At 52.9% G+C, this 25,703-nt stretch overlaps 1 protein-coding gene across 1 annotated transcript; it reads left to right on the top strand.

Annotated features, from left to right (window-relative positions):
- The first annotated feature begins 49 nt into the window (after positions 1–49).
- On the top strand, positions 50–24,307 carry BDR25DRAFT_347161 (acetyl-CoA synthetase-like protein). The gene has a single exon (XM_033694238.1). It carries the CDS (start codon positions 70–72, stop codon positions 23,938–23,940), a length of 23,871 nt encoding a protein of 7,956 aa, XP_033540523.1. The 5' UTR covers positions 50–69; the 3' UTR covers positions 23,941–24,307.
- The last annotated feature ends 1,396 nt before the right edge of the window (positions 24,308–25,703 follow it).

Below are 25,703 nucleotides of genomic sequence, written 5' to 3'. Positions count from 1 at the left end.
CCAAAAGGATGCAGAATTGAGCATCGGTCAGCGTGCTCCGCTGTGGTAGGCCACGGCCGACACGTTGGAATGCACCACAGGACTCGAACGCTCCAGTTTGGATCATACTCTTTTGCTGGTTCGTTGGCTGAGATTCTTCTATCTCTAACCCATGGAGGTTGTGTCTGCATCCCGACAGACGAGGAGAGGACAAGTAATCTTGCCTCAGCTATCTCTAGGATGGGAATTACCTGGGCATTCCTTACTTCAACCGTCCTTGATCTCCTCAGCCCCAAGGCAGTGCCATCATTGATTACTCTATGCGTAGGCGGAGAACCAATACGCATCTCTCAGATAGTGCAGTGGGAAGCCTGGGTGTACCTGCGGCAGACATATGGAAGTAGCGAGACGTCTGGTTTTGTGTCCTCTAGACGATTGAATAGCATGTCCTCAACTAGAGATGTAGGCCGAGCCAGCACGGGCATCTACTGGATTGTGGACCCAAATGACCACAGTAAGCTTGCTCCAATTGGAGCCATTGGTGAGGTGCTCATCGAAGGAGCCATACTTGGCCGGGAATACATTGACGAGCCAGAGAAGACGGCCGCTACTTTTATTAAAGCTCCAGCATGGAGACGCTCCTTTGCCGAAAATCTAAGCCAGCCACATCTCTACAAGACGGGAGACCTGGCGAGATATAAGCAAGACGGGTCAATTGAGCTGCTCGGGCGAAAGGACAACCAAGTAAAGCTGCGTGGGCAGCGCATTGAGCTGGGGGAGATAGAGCATCAAGCCCAGCTTGCAAGCACATATGCGAAGCAGATCGCGGTCGAGCTTATCCGGCCTAAAGGTGAAGATGGTATGCTGGCCTGTTTCATCGTAGTCGACGATAGTAAAAATCCCCCGGCGCACGATGATGAAGAACGCGCTACGCGGCGAACGCATACACAGGACATCATACAGGCAATACAGGCCAGGCTAGAGCAGTGGCTACCACAGTACATGGTACCATCTGTGTTCATTCCTGTAGCAAACTTGCCGGCGACCTCATCAAGAAAGATTGACAGAAAGCGATTGCGAGAGATTGGAGCCTCGTTCTCATCCCAACAATTGGCGGAGATGCGGCTATTTAGCCAAGGGCCGAAGCGGCTGCCATCGACGCAGACGGAGCAGATGGTACAGCAGCTGTGGGGGCAGGCACTGCAGATCGAGCCCCAGAGTATTAGTCTGGACGACAGCTTCTTCCGCCTCGGCGGCGATTCGATCATGGCAATGAAGCTAGTCGGTGAAGCTCGCAGGATAGGAATGCACCTAAGCGTGGCTGACATCTTCCGCCACCCGCAGCTGGACCAATTAGCCTCTGCAGTCATTGTATCAACACATAACTCCCTTACCGCTATCCCGCACGTTGACCATGTTGGTCCTGTCAAGCAATCGTTCGCCCAAGGCAGGTTGTGGTTCTTGGAAGAACTACACCCTGGCCTGACTTGGTATCTCATGCCACTTGCCGTGCGTTTCAAGGGCCCCCTTAATCTTGTAGCACTGAACGCCGCTTTCCATGCAATCGAAAGCCGCCATGAAACCCTACGAACAACATTCGCTACTGATAGGGGTGTCAGTGTGCAGATTGTGCAACCCTTCCGCGCTAAAGAGCTCAATATCATCAACATTCTCCCAGACAATGAACAGGGTCTTATAGATGCCGTGCAACAGGACCAGACGACTCCCTTTGACCTACGCACTGAGCCTGGATGGAGAGTATCGGTCTACCGGGTCAACGAACATGATCACGCACTATCCATTGTCATGCACCACATAGTGTCCGACGGCTGGTCTGTCGATGTCCTTATGCGCGAACTGGCTGCGTTCTACTCCGCCGCGTTGCGCAGCCAGGACCCTCTATCCCAGGTTCAACCTCTTCCCATCCAGTACCGCGACTTCTCTGTGTGGCAGAGAAAACAAGTCCAGGTCGACGAGCATCAGAGACAGCTCAGCCACTGGCTTACGCAACTAAAGGGAAGCCGACCGGCAGAGCTGCTGTGCGATAAGCCTAGACCCGCAACTCTCTCTGGCAAGGCCGATAGTCGAACACTAGAGATCAGCGGCCGGCTGTATGCGGAGCTACAAGATTTCTGCAACGCGCACGAAGTGACGCTGTTTGTGGCTCTGCTCGCTGCCTTTAGAGCTACGCACTTCCGCCTTACAGGCCAGGACGATGCTACCATTGGCACTGCAAATGCGAATCGGGACTGGTGGGAGGTTAAAGATATTATTGGATTCTTTGTTAACATGCAGTGCCTTCGGATCACAATTAACGACGAGAGTTTTGAAGAACTAGTTCAACAGGTCCACGGGGTAGCAGTTGCGTCGCTTGCTAACCAGGACGTGCCGTTCGAGACCATTGTCTCGCAGCTTAAGCAGGACAGAGACCTGTCTCGTCATCCACTTGTACAACTTGTCTTTGCGGTGCACTCTCAGCAAAACCTGGGACAACTGGTTCTAGAAGGCGTGGAAACAGAGGGTATACATGGCGCAGCAACCTCAAGGTTCGACCTTGAGTTCCATTTCTATCCTCAGACAAATGGCCTCCAGGGTAATGTTGTCTTCTCAACAGACCTCTATGCGCCCGAGACAATTGAAAATATGCTGTCGCTTTTCCACAACGTCCTTGAAGGGTGCCTAAAGGACCCAAAGGCGGTGGTTGCATCCTTGCCGTTATTAACTAACAACAACTTCGCGAAGCTCGAAGCGATGAGGCTAGTTCAGGTCGAGCAGACCAACTACCCGCGCGAGTCAAGTGTTGTCGACCTCTTCCGTCAGCAAGCCTCTACTCATCCGTCCAGGGTCGCCGTTATAGACGCTTCAGCGGAGATGGGCTATGCTGAGCTGGACAGGGCTTCAGATCTTCTTGCTCGGTGGCTGGTACGTCGCTCTATCCCGCCTGAGAGTCTGGTCGGCGTGCTCGCAAGTCGAAGTTGTCAGGCCATCGTTGCGTTGCTGGGCATTCTAAAGGCCAACCTGGCGTACCTACCGTTCGATGTTAAAATACCAGGGAAGCGTATGGAAGCTATCCTTTCCTCCCTTTCAAGCCAGACGATCATCTTGCTTGGATCTGACGTGCAGCCTCCGATGGCCAAGCAGAGCAACGTCGATTTCGTCCTCATTACCGAAATCCTGAATGAGCAGGCGAAGGATGAGTCTGCGGGGTGGAAATCTGGTACAGCGGTCGGGCCGTCAGCTACCAACCTTGCATATGTCATGTTTACCTCAGGATCCACAGGCCAGCCCAAGGGGGTCATGGTAGAGCATCGCGGCATTGTGCGCCTGGTTAGAGATAACAACCTCGTCCAGCATCTGCCAGCATCGCGAGTCATGGCGCACATGGCTAACCTTGCCTTTGACGGTTCCACGTGGGAGATATACGCCTGTCTCTTGAACGGCGGAACGCTCGTCTGCATTGACGCAATGGCGGTGTTGGACCCGGAAGCTTTAGGACGAACGTTTCGTCAGCACCATGTCCAAACAGCCTTCATGACCACAACACTGTTCAGAAGTCATGCTCTAGGGTCTCCTGCTGTACTTAATACGCTTGCCATGATTTGTGTGGGAGGGGAGCCCCTGCACCAAAAAGACTTTGTCGCGATACAGAGCTTAGTGAGCAGCAAGATCATTAATGGATACGGCCCCACTGAGAACACAACCTTTAGCACGTCCTTCATCCTCCAAAAGGAAGAGCACTTGCCCAATGGTGTGCCTATTGGCCGCGCGCTGAGTAACTCGGGTGCCCACGTCATGGATCCAGAGCTGCGACTGGTACCACTTGGAGTCATTGGAGAGCTCGTGGTTACGGGTGACGGTCTGGCACGAGGTTACACTGACCCTCAGCGAGACATCAATAGGTTTGTTTCCGTCACTGTTGCTGGCCAGACGGTGAGGGCCTATCGCACAGGTGATTATGTCCGCCATCGCCCTACAGACGGGCTGCTAGAGTTCTTCTGCCGGATGGATGGCCAGATCAAGGTTCGGGGAAACCGTGTCGAGCTGGGAGAGATCGAGAATGTTCTCCGCAGCCACGGCTCTGTGAGCGATGCAGTGACTGTGCTGCAACAGCACGATGATGACGAGGTCCAGCTCACAGGCTTTGTCACCATCCATGAAGGCGATGGGCTGGCCGATGAGCAGGCTGGCGCTGGCCCCGAATCACAGCACGTCGACACATGGGAGGAGCAGTTCGATGCCGAGATCTACTCTCCAATTCACAACGTTCGACCGGAGACCATTGGACGCGACTTCATCGGATGGACGTCTATGTATGACGGCACGGATATAGACAAAGCGGAGATGAACGAGTGGCTAGACGACACCATCGCCACGTTGCTCAACGGTCGGGAACCTGGGCATGTTCTAGAGATTGGATCAGGCACCGGTATGGTCCTCTTCAACTTGGGCAAGGGCCTGCAGAGCTATGTCGGTCTTGAGCCATCTCAAAAGGCTGTCGACTTCATCATGGCAACTGCTAAGTCTATGCCTGCACTGGCAGGTAAGGTGCAAATGTATAAAGCCACAGCAGCAGACGTTGGCCAGCTGGAACGGCCAATTACTGCCAACCTTGTGGTCATGAACTCAGTTGTGCAATACTTCCCCAGCCAGGACTATCTTTTTAAGCTCATCCAGGACCTGCTTGCCCTTGAAGGCGTGCGTACCCTCTTCTTTGGCGACATCCGGTCGTATGCGCTGTACCGCGAGTTCCTAGCTACTCGAGCGCTACGTATGGCCGGGAACAAGGTCGCAAAGGCTGATATTCTACGCATGATGGCCGATATGGAGCGAGTCGAGCGGGAGCTGCTGGTTGACCCAGCGTTTTTCACCGCCCTGCCAAGTCGCTTGCCAGGGCTAGTCGAGCATGTCGAGATCCTGCCCAAGAAGATGAAAGCGACCAACGAGCTTAGCTGCTATCGATACGCAGTCGTGGTCCACGTCAGGACTGGAGGCCAGCCAGAGCATGATATTCATCACATTGAACAAAACAGATGGATTAACTTTGCGGAGCGCAAACTGGGTCGCCAGTCTCTTGTAGAGCAGCTGCATAGCTCCTCCACCTCACCTCTAATCGCGGTGAGCAATATTCCTCACAGCAAAACCAGTATAAGCCGCTGCCTTGTCGCCTTGCTGGACGATACGACATCAGAGACAACAGCTCAGCAGGACTGGCTTTCCTCTGTGTACAAGGAAGCGAAGCATGTCCCCGCCCTTTCTGCCACTGACTTGGTTGACCTTGCCGAAGAAGCTGGCTACCAGGTCGAGATCAGCTGGAGCAGGCAGCACTCCCGGAATGGTAGTCTGGACGCCGTCTTCCACCGGTATCAGCCGCAGCATGGAGGGAAGCGGGTGATGTTCCGGTTCCCTAGAGATGACGTGGGTCGACCGCTGCAGAGTCTTAGCAGCAGGCCATTACGGCATCAATTCCTGAAGAAAACCCAACAGCAGTTGCAGGAGATGCTTGAGGCGCAGCTGCCTACTTACATGGTTCCTCAGAGCATTACTGTCCTGAAGGCAATGCCGATCAACCAGAACGGCAAGGTCGACCGCAAGACGCTCGCGCAACGACGAGAAAACAGAACATCCCATCAAGGGCCCTTACAGCAACCGACTTTAGAAGTAGAAAAGAAGATGCAGCAGCTGTGGGCGCGTGCGTTGCACATCGACCCCCAGAGTATTGGCCTGGTCGACAGCTTCTTCCGCCTCGGCGGCGACTCAATCATGGCCATGAAGCTAGTCGGCGAAGCTCGCAGGATAGGAATACACCTGAGCGTAGCTGACATATTCCGCCACCCGCAGCTGGACCAATTATCCTCTGCAGTCATTGCATCAACACATAACCCCCTTACCGCTATCCCGCACATTGATCATGCTGGTCCTGTCGATCAATCGTTCGCCCAACGCAGGTTGTGGTTCCTAGAAGAACTGCACTCTGGTCTTACCTGGTATCTCATGCCACTTGCCGTGCGTCTCAAGGGCCCACTTAAGCTGGAAGCGCTCAACACCGCTATTCATGCAATCGAAACCCGCCATGAAACCCTACGCACAACATTCGCTACTGATGGCGGCGCCAGTGTGCAGATTGTGCAACCCTTTTGCGCCAAAGAGCTCAGCGTCATTGAAATTCTCCCAGGTGATGAACAGGGTCTTGCGGATGCCGTACAACAGGACCAGACAACTTCCTTTGACCTATGCACTGAGCCTGGATGGAGAGTATCAATCTACCGGGTCAACAAAAATGATCATTTGCTGTCGATTGTCATGCATCACATCGTGTCCGACGGCTGGTCTGTCGATGTGCTCATGCGCGAACTGGCTGTGTTCTACTCCGCCGCGTTGCGCAGCCAGGACCCTCTATCCCAGGTTCAACCTCTTCCCATCCAGTACCGCGACTTCTCTGTGTGGCAGAGACAACAAGCACAGGCTGATGAGCATCAGAAACAGCTCAGCTATTGGCTGGCGCAACTCCAGGGAAGCCGACCAGCAGAGCTGATGTGCGATAAGCCTAGACCCGCGACTCTCTCTGGCAAGGCCGATATTCGAACACTAGATATCAGCGGCCGGCTGTATGCAGAGCTGCAAGATTTCTGCAACGCGCACGAAGTGACGCTGTTTGTGGCTCTGCTCGCTGCCTTTAGAGCTACGCACTTCCGCCTTACAGGCCAGGATGATGCTACCATTGGCACTGCAAATGCTAACCGGGACCGGTGGGAGGTTAAAGATATTATTGGGTTCTTTGTTAACATGCAGTGCCTTCGGATCACCATTAATGACGAGAGTTTTGAAGAACTAGTTCAACAGGTCCACAGGGTAACAGTTGCGTCGCTTGCTAACCAGGACGTGCCGTTTGAGAGCATTGTCTCTCAGCTTAAGCAGGACAGAGACCTGTCTCGTCATCCACTTGTACAACTTGTCTTTGCGGTGCACTCTCAGCAAAACCTGGGACAACTGGTACTGGAAGGCGTGGAAACAGAGGGTATACATGGGGCAGCGACGTCAAGGTTTGACCTTGAGTTTCACTTCTTCCAAGAGCCTAATGGCCTACACGGCAATGTCTTCTTCTCAACGGACCTTTATGACCCCAAGACAATCGCCAACATGTTGTCGCTTTTCCACAGCACCCTCCAAGGGTGCCTAAGAGATCCACAGGCGGTCGTTGCGTCCTTGCCGTTATTGACTAACAGCGACTTCGCTAAGCTCGATGCAATGGGGCTAGTTCGGGTCGAGCAGACCAACTACCCGCGCGAGTCGAGCGTTGTGAACCTCTTCTGCCAGCAAGTATCTACTCATCCATCTAGGGTCGCTGTCACAGACGCTTCAGCGGAAATGAGCTACGCTGAGCTGGACAGGGCATCGGGTCTTCTTGCTCGGTGGCTGGTACGTCGCTCGTTACCGCCTGAGAGTCTGGTCGGAATGCTTGCGAATCGAAGCTGCGAGGCTATCGTTGCGTTCTTGGGAATTCTGAAGGCCAACCTGGCGTACCTACCATTTGATGTTAAAACACCAGGAAAGCGAATGGAAGCTGTCCTTTCCTCCTTTCCAGGCCAGAGGGTCATCTTGCTTGGATCTGACGTGCAGCCTCCAGAAGTCAAGTTGAGTAACGTCGAGTTCGTCCGCATTACCGAAGTCCTGAACGAGCAGGCTAACGATGAGTCTGCGGGGTGTAAATCTGATACAGCGGTCGGGCCATCAGCTACCAGCCTTGCATATGTCATGTTTACCTCGGGATCGACGGGACAGCCTAAGGGGGTCATGGTAGAGCATCGCGGCATTGTGCGTCTGGTTAGAGATAACAACCTCGTGCAGCATCTGCCAGCATCGCGAGTCATGGCACACATGACGAATCTTGCTTTCGACGTCTCGACATGGGAGATCTATGCCTGTCTCTTGAACGGCGGAACGCTCGTCTGCATTGACGCAATGGCAGTGCTTGACCCACAGGTCATGGTTCAGATATTCACTCAACGCGCTATTCGGATGGCTGTGTTTACACCATCTTTGTTTAGACAGTTGACTCTAGAGTCTTCTGCGATATTCACTGCGCTCGAAATGCTTTGTGTGGGCGGTGAAGCAATGTACCCACAGGACTATTTTGCAGCAGAAAGTATCCTCACTGGTAAGATTATTAACTGCTATGGGCCGACAGAGAATACAGGGATCAGCGCGACCTTTGTCCTGCACAAGAAGGAACAGTTCACTAACGGCGTGCCTATTGGTCGCGCGCTGAGCAATTCGGGCGCCTATGTCATGGATCCGAAGCTACAACTCGTGCCACTCGGAGTCATTGGAGAGCTCGTTGTCACTGGTGACGGTCTGGCACGAGGATACACTGATCCCCAGCGAGACATCGATAGGTTTGTTACCGTCACAATCGCTGGCCAGACAGTGAGGGCCTATCGAACAGGTGATTACGTCCGCCATCGCCCTACAGACGGTCTTCTGGAGTTCTTCGGCCGGATAGACGGACAAATCAAGATCCGGGGACATCGTGTTGAGCTGGGGGAAATTGAGCACGTCCTTCGCAGCCACGGCTCTGTAAGCGATGCAGTGGCTGTGCTGCAACAGTATGTTGATGATGAGGTCCGGCTCACAGGCTTTGTCACTATCCATGAACGCGATGCGTTGGTAGATGAGCAGGGCAGTTCTAGCCCCGAATCACAGCACGTTGACGCATGGGAGGAGCAGTTCGATGCCGAGATCTACTCTCCAATCGGCAACGTTCGACCGGAGACCATTGGACGCGACTTCATCGGATGGACGTCTATGTATGACGGCACGGATATAGACAAAGCGGAGATGAACGAGTGGCTAGACGACACCATCGCCATGCTGCTCAACGGTCGGGAACCTGGGCATGTTCTAGAGATTGGATCAGGCACCGGTATGGTCCTCTTCAACTTGGGCAAGGGCCTGCAGAGCTATGTCGGTCTTGAGCCATCTCAAAAGGCTGTCGACTTCATCATGGCAACTGCTAAGTCTATTCCTGCACTGGCAGGAAGGGTACACATGTATAAAGCCACAGCAGCGGATGTTAGCCAGCTAGAACGGCCAATTATTGCCAGCCTTGTGGTCCTAAACTCAGTTGTGCAATACTTCCCCAGCCAGGATTATCTTTTTAAGCTCATCCAGGACCTGCTTGCGCTTGAAGGCGTGCGTACCCTCTTCTTTGGCGACATCCGGTCGTATGCACTGTACCGCGAGTTCCTAGCTACCCGAGCGCTACGCATGGCTGGCGACAAGGTCGCAAAGGGCGATATTCTACGCATGATGGCCGATATGGAGCGAGTCGAGCGGGAGCTGCTGGTTGACCCAGCGTTTTTCACCGCCCTGCCAAGTCGCTTGCCAGGGCTAGTCGAGCATGTCGAGATCCTGCCCAAGAAGATGAAAGCGACCAACGAGCTTAGCTGCTATCGATACGCAGTCGTGGTCCACGCCAGGACCCGAGGCCAGCCAGACCATTATATTCATCAAATTGAACAAGACAGATGGATTAACTTTGCGGAGCGTAAATTAGATCCCAAGTCTCTTCTAGAGCAGCTGCACAGTTCTTCCCTCTCACCTCTGATGGCGGTGAGCAATATCCCTCACAGCAAGACCATTTTAAGCCGCTGCCTTGTCGCCTCGCTGGACGATGCGGCATCAGAGACAACAGCTCAGCAGGACTGGCTTTCCTCTGTGTACAAGGAAGCGAAGCATGTCCCCGCCCTTTCTGCCACTGACTTGGTTGACCTTGCCGAAGAAGCTGGCTACCAGGTTGAGATCAGCTGGAGCAGGCAGTACTCGTGGAAAGGTGGTCTTGACGCCGTCTTCCACCGGTATCAGCCGCAAAATGGGGGGAAGCGGGTGATGTTCCGGTTCCCTAGCGATGAAGTGGATCGACCGCTGCATAGTCTTAGCAGCAGACCATTACGGCATCAATTCCTGCAGAAAACCCAACAGCAGTTACACGAAATGCTTGAGGCGCAGCTGCCTACTTACATGGTTCCTCAGAGCATTACTGTCCTGGAGGCAATGCCGATCAACCAGAACGGCAAGGTCGACCGCAAGATGCTCGCGCAACAACGACAAAAAGTAACATTTAATCAAGGAATCATGCCGCTGCAGAAACTATCGACGGCACAAACCAGAATGCAGCAACTATGGGCTCACGGGCTGGGCATTGAGCCGGAGAGAATTGGCCTGAACGACAGCTTCTTCCGCCTCGGCGGTGACTCTATCGCGGCTATGAAGCTGGTCGGTGAAGCTCGCAAGATGGGAATGCGCCTAAGCGTGGCAGACATCTTCCGCAATCCTACACTCACTGACCTGGCTGGCTTAGACTACAGCCATAGCGGCACCTCTACCGAAGACATTCTTCCCTTTTCTCTGCTAGGCGAAGAGGTGGACGTAGCCGCCGCCCGCGAGGAAGCGGCCGTCACCTGCGGTGTTGATACCAGTCTCGTCGAGGACTTATACCCATGCTCGCCGTTGCAGGAAGGGCTGGTATCGCTGACGTCCAAGCGAGCCGGAGACTACATCATGCAGGGTGTGCTGGAGCTACGGGCTGAGATAGACGAAGAGGCTTTCCGAGCTGCCTGGGAGAACGTCTTCCGCTCAATGGCAGTGTTGCGTACGCGGATCGTGCAGAACAGCAATCTTGGCTTGCTTCAGGCCGTGATAGCAGAGGACATCCCGTGGCTTGAGGCAGAAGGACTAGAGGAGTACCTTGAGAAGGACAAGTCAGTGTCCATGGGGCTCGGTGATCCCTTGACACGCTACGCCATTATAACGGAAGCAAAAGAAGCGAAGCGCTGGGTGGTGTGGACAGTTCACCACGCATTGTACGACGGCTGGTCGCTCCCTCACATCATAGATGTGGTAACTAAGGCGTACACCGAGGGCGTGGTAGAACAGCGGCCTGGTTTTCACGCCTTCATCAAATATCTCAACCAGCACGACGAGGAGGTCACGGCGATGTATTGGAAGAACGCTCTCTATGACTGCCAGGCAACACTATTCCCGCCCCTGCCGTCAGCAGTGCAGCAGCCTGTTGCGGATGCAATGATAGACTATCAATGCCCTCCGCTTCCCAAAGCACCCTCTGACACGACAACATCGGCGCTTGTCCGCGCCGCCTGGGCCATCATCACCAGTCGATATACAAACTCAGATGATGTGGTGTTCGGCACTACAGTCACAGGACGGAATGCTCCTGTTGCTGGCATTGAAGCCATAATTGGGCCTACTATCGCAACTGTGCCAGTGCGGGTGCGAGTGGCAGGCGATCAGACTATATCTGCCTTCCTCCATAGATTGCAGCAGCAAGCGACGGACATGATTCCGTACGAGCAGACTGGACTGCAACGGATTGCCAAGATATCGGCAGGCGCGCGGCTTGCCTGCGGCTTCCAGACTCTTCTGGTTGTGCAGCCTACAAGCGACGCCCCTGGAAACAATCGGGTGCTAGGAGAGTGGCGTGGCCGCTCCGAGCTGCAAGACTTCTCGACTTACGGGCTGATGCTGCAGTGCACACTGTCTGCAGACGGGATATGCATCACAGCAAGCTTCGACAGGCAGGTGATAGAGGAGTGGCTGGTTAAGAAGATATTGAGCCAGTTCAGCTTCATCATGCAACAGTTGGCCAGAGCACAACCAGATGAGAAAGTGGCTGATATGGACCCACTCACGCCTGAGGAGAGAACAGAGTTGTGGGCGTGGAACCGCGAAATGCCGGCGGCGGTTGAACGGTGCATTCACGACCTGTTCGCAGAGCAGGTCCGGGAACAGCCCGATGCGCCCGCCATTTGCTCATGGGACGGCGAGATGACATACGGCGAGCTGGATGCGCTGTCCACTAGACTTGCAAGCCACCTCGTTGGGCTGGGTGTCAAGCCAGAAGACATTGTGCCACTGTGCTTTGAGAAGTCCATGTGGACCGTGGTCGCAATGTTGGCGGTGCTCAAGGCGGGCGGAGCATTTCTCCTTCTTGACTTATCTTTGCCCCACGAACGTCTGAAGGTGATGTGTAGTAGAGTGTATAGTACGCTTGCCCTGGCATCTGCAGCAGCGGTACCGGTTGTAGAAAGTTTGGTTAGAGCTGTCATGATTGTCAACGAAAACTCAATAGTGCATGTCGCTCAACACGCTTCTCGGACCGCCGTAGTGCAGCCTACAGATACGGCCTATGTTATCTTCACCTCTGGAAGCACTGGAGAACCAAAGGGATGCAGAATTGAGCATCGGTCAGCTTGCTCCGCTGTGGTAGGCCACGGCCGACACGTTGGAATGCACCACAGGACTCGAACGCTCCAGTTTGGATCATACTCTTTTGCTGGTTCGTTGGCTGAGATTCTTCTATCTCTAACCCATGGAGGCTGTGTCTGCATCCCGACAGACGAGGAGAGGACAAGTAATCTAGCCTCAGCTATCTCTAGGATGGGAATTAACTGGGCATTCCTTACTTCAACTGTCCTTGATCTCCTCAGTCCTAAGGCAGTACCATCATTGACTACTGTATGCGTAGGCGGAGAACCAATACGCATCTCTCAGATAGCGCAGTGGGAAGCCTGGGTGTACCTGCGGCAAACATATGGAAGTAGCGAGACGTCTGGTTTTGTCTCGTCCATGAGACTGAATAGTACATCCTCAACTAAAGATGTAGGCCGAGCAACCACAGGCGTCTACTGGATTGTGGATCCGAATGACCACAGCAAGCTTGCTCCAATCGGAGCCATTGGCGAGGTGCTCATCGAAGGGGCTGTACTTGGCCGAGAGTACATTAACGAGCCTGACAAGACAGCCGCTACTTTTATTAAAGCTCCAGCGTGGAGGGGCTCCTTTCCAGCAAATGTAAGCCCACTACGTCTCTACAAGACCGGAGACCTGGCGAGATACAAGCACGACGGGTCAATTGAGCTGCTTGGGCGAAAGGACAACCAAGTAAAGCTGCGTGGGCAGCGCATTGAGCTGGGGGAGATAGAGCATCAAGCCCAGCTTGCAAGCACAGATGTGAAGCAGATTGCGGTTGAGCTTATTCACCCTCAGGAGGAAGAAGGTGGTATTTTGGCCTGTTTCATCGTAGTCGACAGTAGGACAGATCCCCCGGCGCACGAGGACGAGGAACATGCTACACCGCGGCCGTATACACAGAACGTCATACAGGCAATACAGGCCAGGCTAGAGCAATGGCTCCCACAGTACATGGTACCCTCCGTGTTCATTCCAGTACCAAGTTTGCCAGCTACCTCATCAAGAAAGATTGACAGGAAGCGATTGCGAGAAATTGGGGCCTTGTTTTCGGCCCAACAACTAGTGGAGATGCGGGCATTAAGCCAAGGGCCGAAGCGGCTACCATCCACGCAGACAGAGCAGACCATGCAGCAGCTGTGGGGGCAAGCGCTGCACATAGAGCCCCAAAGTATTGGGCTGGACGATAGCTTCTTCCGCCTCGGCGGCGATTCGATCGCGGCCATGAAGCTAGTTGGTGAAGCTCGCAGGATAGGAATGCACTTAAGTGTAGCTGACATCTTCCGTAATCCGCGGCTGGATCAGTTAGCCTCTGCAGCCACTGCTTCAACACACAACTCCCATACCGCAATTCCGCACATTGATCATGTTAGTCCCGTGGAGCCATCGTTTGCGCAAGGCCGACTGTGGTTCCTAGAGCAACTGTATCCTGGCTTGAACTGGTACCTCGTGCCGTTTGCAGTGCGCATCAGGGGCCCGCTTCAGCTCACAGCACTTAACACCGCCGTTCACGCAATCGAGAGTCGCCACGAGACGCTCCGGACAACGTTCGCCACTGATGGCGGCGTCAGTGTGCAGATTGTTCAGCCCTTCTGCGCCAAAGAGCTCAATGTCATCGACATTCTCTCAGGCGATAAACAGGGTCTTGCGGATGCTGTGCAGAAGGACCAGACAACTCCCTTCGACCTGCACACGGAGCCTGGATGGCGAGTATCCGTCTACCGAGTCAATGAAGACGATCACGCACTGTCCATTGTGATGCATCACATCGTCTCTGACGGCTGGTCTGTCGCTGTGCTTATGCGTGAACTGGCTGCGTTCTACTCCGCCGCGTTGCGCAGCCAGGACCCACTATCCCAGTTTCAACCGCTTCCCATTCAGTACCGTGACTTCTCTGTGTGGCAGAGACAACAAGTCCAGGTCGACGAGCACCAGAGACAGCTCAGCTACTGGCTGACCCGGCTCCAAGGAAGCCGACCGGCAGAGCTGATCTGCGACAAGCCTAGACCCGCGACTCTATCTGGCAAAGCCGATATTCGAACGCTAGATATCAGCGGCCGGCTGTACGCAGAGCTGCAGGGGTTCTGCAACGCGCATGGGGTGACGCTATTCGTGGTTCTACTCTCTGCCTTTAGAGCTACGCACTTCCGCCTTACAGGCCAGGATGATGCCACCATTGGCACTGCAAATGCAAATCGGGATCGGTGGGAGGTTAAAGACATTATTGGATTCTTTGTTAATATGCAGTGCCTTCGGATTACAGTTAACGACGAGAGTTTCGAAGAACTTGTTCAACAGGTCCACGAGATGGCGGTTGCATCGCTTGCTAACCAGGACGTGCCGTTCGAGAGCATTGTCTCGCAGCTTAAGCAGGACAGAGACCTGTCTCGTCACCCACTCGTCCAGCTCGTCTTTGCGGTGCACTCTCAGCAAAACCTGGGACAACTGGTACTAGAAGGCTTGGATACAGAAGGCATGCATGGCGCAGCAACATCTAGGTTCGACCTTGAGTTCCATTTCTATCCTCAGACAAATGGCCTCCAGGGTAATGTTGTCTTCTCAACAGACCTCTATGCGCCCGAGACAATTGACAACATGCTGTCGCTCTTCCACAGCGTCCTCCAGGGGTGCCTGAGGGACCCGAAGGCAGAGGTTGCATCCTTGCCGTTGTTAACTGACAGCGACTTCGCCAAGCTTGATGCGATGGGGCTAGTTAGGGTCGAGCAGACCAACTACCCGCGCGAGTCGAGCGTTATTGACCTCTTCCGTCAGCAAGTCTCTGCTTATCCGTCCAGGGTCGCCGTCACAGACGCTTCAGCGGAAATGAGCTACGCTGAGCTAGATAGGGGATCAGATCTCGTTGCTCGGTGGCTGGTACACCGCTCGTTCCCCCCTGAGAGTCTGGTTGGTGTACTCACAAGTCGAAGCTGCCAGACCATAGCCGCGTTCCTGGGCATTCTGAAGGCCAACCTGGCGTACCTACCGTTTGATGTCAAAATACCAGGGAAGCGCATGGAAGCTATCCTTTCTTCCCTTCCAGGACAGAGGGTCATCTTGCTTGGATCTGACGTGCAGCCTCCGGAGGTCAAGGTGAAGAACGTCGAGTTCGTCCGCATCAGCGAAGTCCTGAACGAGCAGGCTAACGATGAGTCTTCGGAGTGTAAATCTGCTACAATGTTCGGGCCGTCAGCTAACAGCCTTGCATATGTCATGTTTACCTCGGGATCGACAGGACAGCCCAAGGGGGTAATGATAGAGCATCGCGGCATTGTGCGTCTGGTTAGAGACAACAACCTCGTACAGCATTTACCAGCATCACGAGTCATGGCACACGTGACAAATCTTGCTTTCGACGTCTCGACATGGGAGATTTATGCCTGTCTCTTGAACGGCGGAACGCTCGTCTGCATTGACGCAATGGCAGTGCTTGACCCACAGGCTATGGTTCAGATATTCAATCAACGCGCCATTCGGATGGCCGTGTTCACACCAACCTTGTTTAGACAGTTCACTCTAGAGTCTCCTGCGATATTCACCTCAGTCCAAATGCTTTGTGTGGGAGGTGAAGCAATGTACCCGCGGGACTACTTTGCAGCAGAAACGATCCTCACGGGTAAGCTTATTAACTGCTATGGTCCGACAGAGAACACAGGCATTAGCGCGACCTTTGTCCTGCAAAAGAAAGAACAGTTCTCCAACGGTGTGCCTATCGGCCGAGCGCTAAGCAATTCGGGCGCCTATGTCATGGATCCGAAGCTACAACTCGTGCCACTCGGAGTCATCGGAGAGCTCATTGTCACGGGTGACGGTCTGGCACGAGGATACACTGAACCCCAGCGAGATATCAATAGGTTTGTTACTGTAACAGTCGCTGGTGAGACAGTGAGGGCCTATCGGACAGGTGATTACGTCCGCCATCGCCCTACAGACGGTCTTCTGGAGTTCTTCGGTCGGATGGATGGACAAATCAAGATCCGGGGAAACCGTGTCGAGCTGGGAGAAATCGAGCATGCCCTCCGCAGCCACGGCTCTGTAAGCGATGCAGTGACGGTGCTGCAACAGGACGATGATGATGAAGTCCAGCTCACAGGGTTTGTCACTATCCATGAAGATGATGCGCTGGCCGGTGAAACTGGTGCTGCCCCTGAATCGCAGCATGTCGAAGCATGGGAAGAGCAGTTCGATGTCGATGTCTACTCTTCGATCTACAACGTTCGACCCGGGACTACTGGACGCGACTTCATCGGATGGACGTCTATGTACGACGGTACGGATATAGACAAGGTAGAGATGAACGAGTGGTTAGACGACACCATTGCCACGCTGCTCAACGGCCAGGAGCCTGGGCACGTTCTAGAGATTGGATCAGGCACCGGTATGGTCCTCTTCAACCTGGGCAAGGGCCTGCAGAGCTATGTCGGTCTTGAGCCATCTCAAAAGGCTGTCGACTTCATCATGGCAACTGTCAAGTCCATGCCTGCACTGGCAGGAAGGGTGCACATGTATAAAGCCACAGCAGCGGATGTTAGCCAGCTGGAACGGCCAATTACTGCCAACCTTGTGGTCCTAAACTCAGTTGTGCAATACTTCCCCAGCCAGGACTATCTTTTTAAGCTCATCCAGGACCTGCTAGCGCTTGAAGGCGTGCGTACCCTCTTCTTTGGCGACATCCGGTCGCACGCGCTGTACCGCGAGTTCCTAGCTACCCGAGCGCTACGAATGGCCGGCGACAAGGCCGCAAAGGTTGACATTCTACGCATGATGGCCGATATGGAGCGAGTCGAACGGGAGCTGCTGGTTGACCCAGCGTTTTTCACCGCCCTGCCAAGTCGCTTGCCAGGGGTCGTCGAGTACGTCGAGATTCTGCCCAAAAAGATGAAAGCGACCAACGAGCTTAGCTGTTATCGATACGCAGTGGCGGTCCACATCAGGACCCGAGGCCAGCCAGAGCATGGCATCCACTACGTTGAACAAGACAGATGGGTCGACTTTGCAGAGCGCAAACTAGATCGCCGGTCTCTCCTAGAGCACCTGCACAGCTCCTCCACCTCACCTCTAATCGCTGTGAGCAATATCCCTCACAGCAAGACTATTGCTAGTCGCTGCCTTATCGCCTCTCTGAACGATGCGGCATTGGAGACAACAGCTCAACAGGACTGGCTCTCCTCTGTGTACAAGGAAGCACAACTTGTCCCCGCCCTTTCTGCCACCGACTTGGTTGACATTGCCAAAGAAGCCGGCTACCAGGTCGAGATTAGCTGGAGCAGACAGCACTCACAGAAGGGTGGTCTGGACGCCGTCTTCCACCGGTATCAGCCGCAAGATGGAGGGAAGCGGGTGATGTTCCGGTTCCCTAGCGATGACGTGGATCGACCGCTGCAGAGTCTCAGCAGCAGGCCGTTGCGGCACCAATTCCTGCAGACCACCCAACAACAGTTGCACGAGATGCTTGAGGCCCAGCTGCCTGCTTATATGGTCCCTCAGAGCATTACAGTCCTGCGGGCAATGCCGATCAACCAGAACGGCAAGGTCGACCGCAAGATGCTCGCGCAACGACGGGGAAAAGAAACATTTAATAGAGGGATCGTGCGGCAGCAAGAACTGTCAACGGTACAAAGCACGCTACAGCAACTGTGGGGTCGCGTGCTGGGCATCGAGGCGCAGACAATTGGGCTAAACGACAGCTTCTTCCGCCTCGGCGGCGACTCGATCGTGGCTATGAAGCTAGTCGGCGAAGCTCGCAGGATGGGAATGCACCTGAGTGTTGCTCACATCTTCCGCCACCCGCAGCTGGACCAGTTAGCCTCTGCAGTCATTGCATCAACACAAAACTCCCTTACCACTATCCCGCACGTTGATCAAGTTGCTCCTGTCAAGCAATCGTTCGCCCAAGGCCGTTTGTGGTTCCTGGAAGAACTCCACCCTGGTCTGACCTGGTATCTCATGCCACTTGCACTGCGTCTCACGGGCCCCCTCCAGCTTACAGCACTGAACGCCGCTATCCATGCAATCGAAAGCCGCCATGAAACCCTACGTACAACATTCGCTACTGATGGAGGTGTCAGTATGCAGATTGTTCAGCCCTTCCGCGCTAAAGAGCTCAACGTCATTGACGTTCTCCCAGGCAATGAACAGCATCTGACGGATGCTGTGCAACAGGACCAGACAACTCCCTTCGATCTACGCACTGAGCCTGGATGGAGAGTATCAGTCTACCGAGTCCACAAAAATGATCACTTGCTCTCCATCGTCATGCATCACATCGTGTCCGACGGCTGGTCTGTCGATGTGCTTATGCGCGAACTGGCTGTGTTCTACTCCGCCGCGTTGCGCAGCCAGGACCCACTATCCCAGGTTCAACCTCTGCCTATACAGTACCGCGACTTCTCTGTGTGGCAGAGACAACAAGCCCAAGTCGACGAGCACCAGAGACAGCTCAGCTACTGGCTGACGCAACTCCAGGAAAGCCGACCGGCAGAGCTGCTCTGCGACAAGCCCAGACCCTCGACTCTTTCTGGCAAGGCTGATATTCGAACTGTAGAGATTAGCGGTCGTCTGTATGCGGAGCTGCAACAGTTCTGCGAAGCGCACGAGGTGACGCTGTTCGTGGCTCTGCTCGCTGCCTTTAGAGCTACACACTTCCGCCTTACAGGCCAGGATGATGCCACCATTGGCACTGCAAATGCAAATCGGGACCGGTGGGAGGTTAAAGACATTATTGGATTCTTTGTTAACATGCAGTGCCTTCGGATCACGATTAATGACGAGAGTTTTGAAGAGCTAGTTCAGCAGGTTCACGCTGTAACAGTTGCATCGCTTGCCAACCAGGACGTGCCGTTTGAGAGCATTGTCTCGCAGCTTAAGCAGGACAGAGACCTTTCTCGTCATCCACTTGTCCAGGTTGTCTTTGCGGTGCACTCGCAGCGAAACCTAGGACAACTAATGTTAGAAGGCGTGGAAACAGAGGGCATGCATAGCGCAGCAACCTCTAGGTTCGACCTTGAGTTCCATTTCTATCCTCAGACAAATGGCCTCCAGGGTAATGTTGTCTTCTCAACGGACCTCTATGCGCCCGAGACAATCGACAATATGCTGTCGCTCTTCCACAGCGTCCTCCAGGGGTGCCTGGGAGACCCGAAGGCGGTGGTTGCATCCTTGCCGTTGTTAACTAATAGCGACTTCGCCAAGCTCGATGCGATGGGGCTAGTTCAGGTCGAGCAGACCAATTACCCGCGCGAGTCGAGTGTTGTCGACCTCTTCCGTCAGCAAGTCTCTGCTTATCCGTCCAGGACCGCTGTCATAGACGCCTCAGCGGAAATGAGCTACGCTGAGCTGGACAGAGCATCAGATCTTCTTGCTCGGTGGCTTGTACATCGTTCGTTCCCCCCTGAGAGTCTGGTTGGCTTGCTCGCAAGCCGAAGCTGCCAGACCATAACCGCGTTCTTGGGCATTCTGAAGGCCAACCTGGCATACCTACCGTTTGATGTCAAAATACCAGGAAAGCGCATGGAAGTTATCCTTTCTTCCCTTCCAGGCCAAAGGATCATCTTGCTTGGATCTGATGTGCAGCCTCCGGAGGTGAAGCTGAGCAACGTCGAGTTTGTCCGCATTGGCGAAGTCCTGAACGAGCAGGCCAATGATGAGTCTTCGGGTTGTAATTCTGCTACAATGGTCGGGCCGTCAGCTACCAGCCTTGCATATGTCATGTTTACCTCGGGGTCGACGGGACAGCCCAAGGGGGTGATGGTAGAGCATCGCGGCATTGTACGCCTAGTTAGAGACAACAACCTAGTGCAGTACCTACCAGGATCGCGAGTCATGGCGCATATGACAAATCTTGCCTTCGATGTCTCGACTTGGGAGATTTATGCCTCTCTCTTGAACGGCGGAACGCTCGTCTGCATTGACGCAATGGTAGTACTTGACCTAGAGGCTATGGTTCAGATATTCAGTCAACATGCCATTAGGATGGCTGTGCTCACACCAGCGTTGTTTAGACAGTACACTCTAGAGTCTTCTACCATATTTGTCGCAGTCGAAATGCTTTGTGTTGGGGGTGAAGCATTGTATCCGCGGGACTACGTTGCGGCTGAAAGTCTCCTTAAGGGTAAGCTTATCAACTGCTATGGTCCAACAGAGAACACAACCTTCAGCACACTTTTTGTCCTGCACAAGGCGGAGCAGTTCACCAACGGTGTGCCTATTGGCCGAGCGCTAAGCAACTCGGGTGCCTACGTCATGGATCCGGAGCTGCGTCTCGTGCCACTTGGGGTTATGGGAGAACTTGTGGCCACGGGTGACGGTCTGGCACGAGGATACACTGACCCTCAGCACAACATCAATAGGTTTGTTACAGTCACAGTCGCTGGCCAGACAGTGAGGGCCTATCGAACAGGTGATTACGTCCGCCATCGCCCTACAGACGGTCTTCTGGAGTTCTTTGGTCGGATGGATGGACAGATTAAGATCCGGGGAAACCGTGTCGAGCTGGGAGAGGTCGAGCACGTCCTCCGCAGCCACCGCTCTGTCAGCGATGCAGCGACTGTGCTGCAACAGCACGATGGTGACGAGGTCCAGCTCACGGGCTTCGTCACTATCCATGAAGGGGATGCACTGGTTGATGAACAGGCTGGCACTGGCTCTGAATCGCGGCACGTCGACACATGGGAGGAGCAGTTCGATGCCGAGATCTACTCGCCAATCCACAAAGTTCGGCACGAGATCATTGGACGCGACTTCATCGGATGGACGTCTATGTACGACGGTACAGATATAGACAAGGCAGAGATGAACGAGTGGCTAGACGACACCATCGCCACGCTACTCAACGGTCAGGAGCCTGGGCACGTTCTAGAGATTGGATCTGGCACCGGTATGGTCCTCTTCAACGTGTGCAAGGGACTGCAGAGCTATGTCGGTCTTGAGCCATCTCAAAAGGCTGTCGACTTCATCACAGCAACTGTCAAGTCCATGCCTGCACTGGCAGGAAGGGTGCACATGTATAAAGCCACAGCAGCAGACATTGGCCAACTGGAAAGGCCAATCGCTGCCAATCTTGTCGTCATGAACTCAGTTGTGCAGTACTTCCCCAGCCAGGACTATCTTTTCAAGCTTATCCAGGACCTGCTTACGCTTAAAGGCGTGCGTACCCTCTTCTTTGGCGACATCCGGTCGTACGCGCTCTACCGCGAGTTCCTGGCCACCCGAGCGCTACGCATGGCCGGTGGCAAGGCCGCAAAGGCCGACATTCTACGCATGATGGCTGACATGGAGCGCGTCGAGCGAGAGCTGCTGGTCGACCCAGCGTTTTTCACCGCCTTACCAAGTCGCTTGCCAGGACTAGTCGAGCACGTCGAGATCATGCCCAAAAAGATGAAAGTGACCAACGAGCTTAGCTGCTATCGATACGCAGTCGTGGTCCATGTTAGGACCCGAGGCCAGCCAGAGCATGACATTCATCACATTGAACAAGACAGATGGATCGACTTTGTGGAGCGCAAATTAGACCGCCAATCTCTTTTAGAGCACCTACACAGTTCCTCTACCTCACCTCTAATCGCGGTGAGCAATATCCCTCACAGCAAGACTATTGTAAGCCGCTGCCTTGTCGACTCGCTGGACAATGCGGCAACAGAGACAACAGCTCAGCTGGACTGGCTCTCCTCTGTGTACAAGGAAGCGAAGCATGTCCCCGCCCTTTCTGCCACTGACTTGGTTGACCTTGCCGAAGAAGCTGGCTACCAGGTTGAGATCAGCTGGAGCAGGCAGTACTCGTGGAAAGGTGGTCTTGACGCCGTCTTCCACCGGTATCAGCCGCACGATGGAGGGAAGCGGGTGATGTTCCGGTTCCCTAGCGATGACGTGGGTCGACCGCTGCAGAGTCTCAGCAGCAGGCCTTTACGGCACCAATTCCTGCAGAAAACCCAACAACAGCTGTACGACATGCTTGAGGCCCAGCTGCCTGCGTACATGGTTCCCCAGACAATCTCTATCCTAGAGGCAATGCCGGTCAATCAAAACGGCAAGGTTGACCGCAAGATACTAGCACGACGACGACAAAAAATGACATCCAATCGAGGGATCGTGCAGCAGCCGACCTCAAAGGCGGAGAAGACGATGCAGCAGCTATGGGCTCGCGTGCTGAACATCGATCCGCAGAGCATCGGCCTGGACGACAGCTTCTTCCACCTCGGCGGTGACTCGATCGCGGCCATGAAGCTAGTCGGTGAGGCTGGACATCAAGGGATCCGACTCACTATAGCGGATGTGTTCCGACAGCCTAGTCTTAACCATTTAGTACGCGTTTGTCGGGCATCCACTAAGCTCGTTCAATCAATCCTTCCCTTTTCCCTGCTCTCGCCTGAAACCAAAGAGCAAATTCTTTCATCCCCCGAATTTTCCAACACAGGTATACAACGCGATAATTTAGTCGACATTCTTCCTGCCACCTGCGCACAACAGAATTTCATCACTCAAGGCATACAAAATCCTCGCGTAGCCTTCAATTACCTTTTCCTCGATATAGGGCCGCAGTTGGATGTGAACCTCCTCAAAGACAGCTGTCGGAAGCTTGCCGACCATTTCCCGATACTCCGTACCCGGTTTGCTCACGCTCGAGGACAGTTATGGCAGCTTGTTATTCGCGACGTTGGATCACTATTCACAACGTTCAACGTGATAGGATCCTTGTCAGAAGAATCGCATGCGATCTTCTTGCGGGGCTTGGAACACTGCGATCCACTTGGCCTTCCAACTTCTTTCATTCTCGTGCGTAATAAGTCCCAGGAGAATCGGTTCATCTTGCGTCTTTCTCATGCTCAGTATGACGGTGTTTGTCTTCCAATCATATTGCGAACGCTTGTGTCTATCTACCAGCAACAACCCCTGCCGCCCACTATTAGCTTTCCAACCTATCTTGCACATGCTCGTGATCAACGAACGACGTCAGGTCGCTACTGGCGAGAACTTCTCCGCAACTCCAGCCACACTAGAGCTACTGCGAAGCTTCTCCCTAAGGCGCCAGAGGATGCTACCCCTCGTTTGGTCAGGGTTGGGAAATCCATCTTCGCTCCTCGGCTTCCTGAGCACCTTACAATAGCATCCCTAGTTAGTTCCGCCTGGGCTTTAGTCCTCTCAAACATCACTGGCGAAGATGACATTATTTATGGACATGTGGTTGCTGGTCGCAATGCAGACATTCCTGGTGTCACAGAAATAGTCGGGCCTTGCTTGAACATAGTTCCAGTCAGGGCTTTTACACCCCACACAAGAACTTCTCAAGAACTCATCCACTCTATCCAAGAGCAACATATCTCACTTGGACAATCGGACTCCATGGGATGGGATGAAATTATGAAAGAATGTACTGACTGGCCTGCTGAGTCGGCGTTAGACTCGGTGATCCAGCATCAGAACATCGATGTGGAGTTTGAAACCCGCATCGCAGGGGAAACCGCGAAGGTACAATGGTTTAACAATCCTTTCGGGGTGCCATCTTATCTGAGTGTCTGGTCGCAACCACAAGGCGATAAACTCAAGATTATGGTCGCTGGCAACACTCATATATTAGCAGCCGAAATGGCACATCCGCTACTTGATATGCTAGTCGAAACAATCACAACGCTTTCAACCAACTTACAATCGCCGCTTGCCTCATGCAAGTCCTTTCTACCAGCATTCAAGTCAAAGGACCAATAACGAACTCAGTGCAACGGAAATTGTACAGAACACTTGCTATGAAGCACAAATTCATTTATTCCAATCATGTGTCCTTAGTCTTTTTATTCATCCTCTGTTCCTTCGATCTTGCTTTTGATAATTTAGCATATACCTGTAGACATTTGTTGCTTTGCCGAACATATCTGACGGTAAACGCAATGAAAATCGTCCTGTTATCTCTAAGGAATGGCATATCACTTTGCGCTGAGAATACAATCCTGGGAGATGAGCCACGTTAAACGCAGGCTGTGCTGATTTGTAATATGAGGGTTTTTGGGGTTTATCTTTATTCGAGCTGACGTGGGGGAATTCTCCTCGCGCCGTTTACATCACGCATACGAAACGTTCTAAAGAGCTAAATGTTTACTTCATGTCAAGTAAATGTATCTAGCGAAGTAGTGTGAAGGCTAGCCTAATAGCAAGCTGGACATCTGCAGCACGAACCGCCAGCAGATGTTATACCGCTAAGGAACTAGGCAAATGCTAATCCTTAATACCAGGCTATTGGGTGTAGACGAAGTGGGCTCAATGGTTCGGTAAAGAAGAAGAGATTAATTGGGAGAAGTGGCTTTCGGGAGTGTTCAGATACAAATTGACCACGTGATAGCCCTAAAGTTATGTCGTTTTCAAAAATCGTACATTACTACCATACTTAGCAAATTGTCACTTACGTTTAATTGCTCCGGCTGATATTGCTCATTGTTGCTTTAGGTTTGCTTAGAAAAAGATTACAGAGCCTGTAAGGCTAGCAATAGTAACATGCAGTAGAAGTTAAGAGTAGAGTGATAAAGCGTATATTCGTGTGTAAGAGAGAGACAAATCGCTGCCCAACTAAGGAGGCAGCAGAACAGCATTATATAGACAGGGTTAAACAAAGAGACTAAGGCTAGAAACACAGGATTAAGCAATCCTAATCTAGTACTAGTCGCTTCTAGCCTTTTCTTTTATAACAACCCTAGTACAGGCCTCTTCCGGCCTTACAGTGCATTATCACCCTTGTAAGGACCGGCGGCTTTACAAATCCTTTGCAGACGCTAAGCCCCTTGACTCCTCTAGGCGAATCTGCGATTTAGCGGATTTATTAGTTGCTTTAATTAAGAGAATTCCTTAGCACATCTACATGTTTTCTTCTCCCTACAGCAAACCTTAAATAAATTACAGAAGACGTATATTACGCCTAAAATTATGCTAACATTATTGCCCTATTATAAGATTTAAATTACCTAAGTAGAGTTAAATGTAAAGCTAACTTTTAGTGTTGCAACTGTATCTCTAGTGTTACCTACAGCTACTTTGCTATATCTTACGCTTACAGGATCTTATCTTACCTATTACCTTTCTCTCCTTGTTAAGCGCTGTTTGCGTAGAGTTGTTGTACTAGTGAAAGCCTTTCTGATTAAACTTAATTAAAGATTTAACTATTACTTTCTCTAGCCTACATAGAAGCCTTAGCTAATTGCTAATTACAAGAACTGTAGCACATTTGCTGTGTAGAACGTCCTAAAGAATCTGAGAAACTATAGCATTATATAGAATTGTCAGATTTAAGCACTGTTTCTGGGCTTCCTGAGATGAATGATGGGTTTGGATATGATGTATATGGGATGATTGATTGATTGTATTGATCGCGTTTATTTATCGATCCTTTTTCTGCTCTACTCGTGTTGCTCGGCTTTTTGTTTTGCCGATCCGAGTCCCTCGCGCACTTGCCCTATGCGCGACCAGCTTGCAACATGCTGCAA

Source organism: Lindgomyces ingoldianus (assembly GCF_010093535.1).
Source record: "Lindgomyces ingoldianus strain ATCC 200398 unplaced genomic scaffold BDR25scaffold_57, whole genome shotgun sequence".
NCBI classification, from domain to species: Eukaryota; Fungi; Ascomycota; class Dothideomycetes; order Pleosporales; family Lindgomycetaceae; genus Lindgomyces; species Lindgomyces ingoldianus.
The sequence above is the reverse complement of the archived record's forward strand: the minus strand, read 5'-3'. Positions and strand labels throughout refer to the sequence as shown.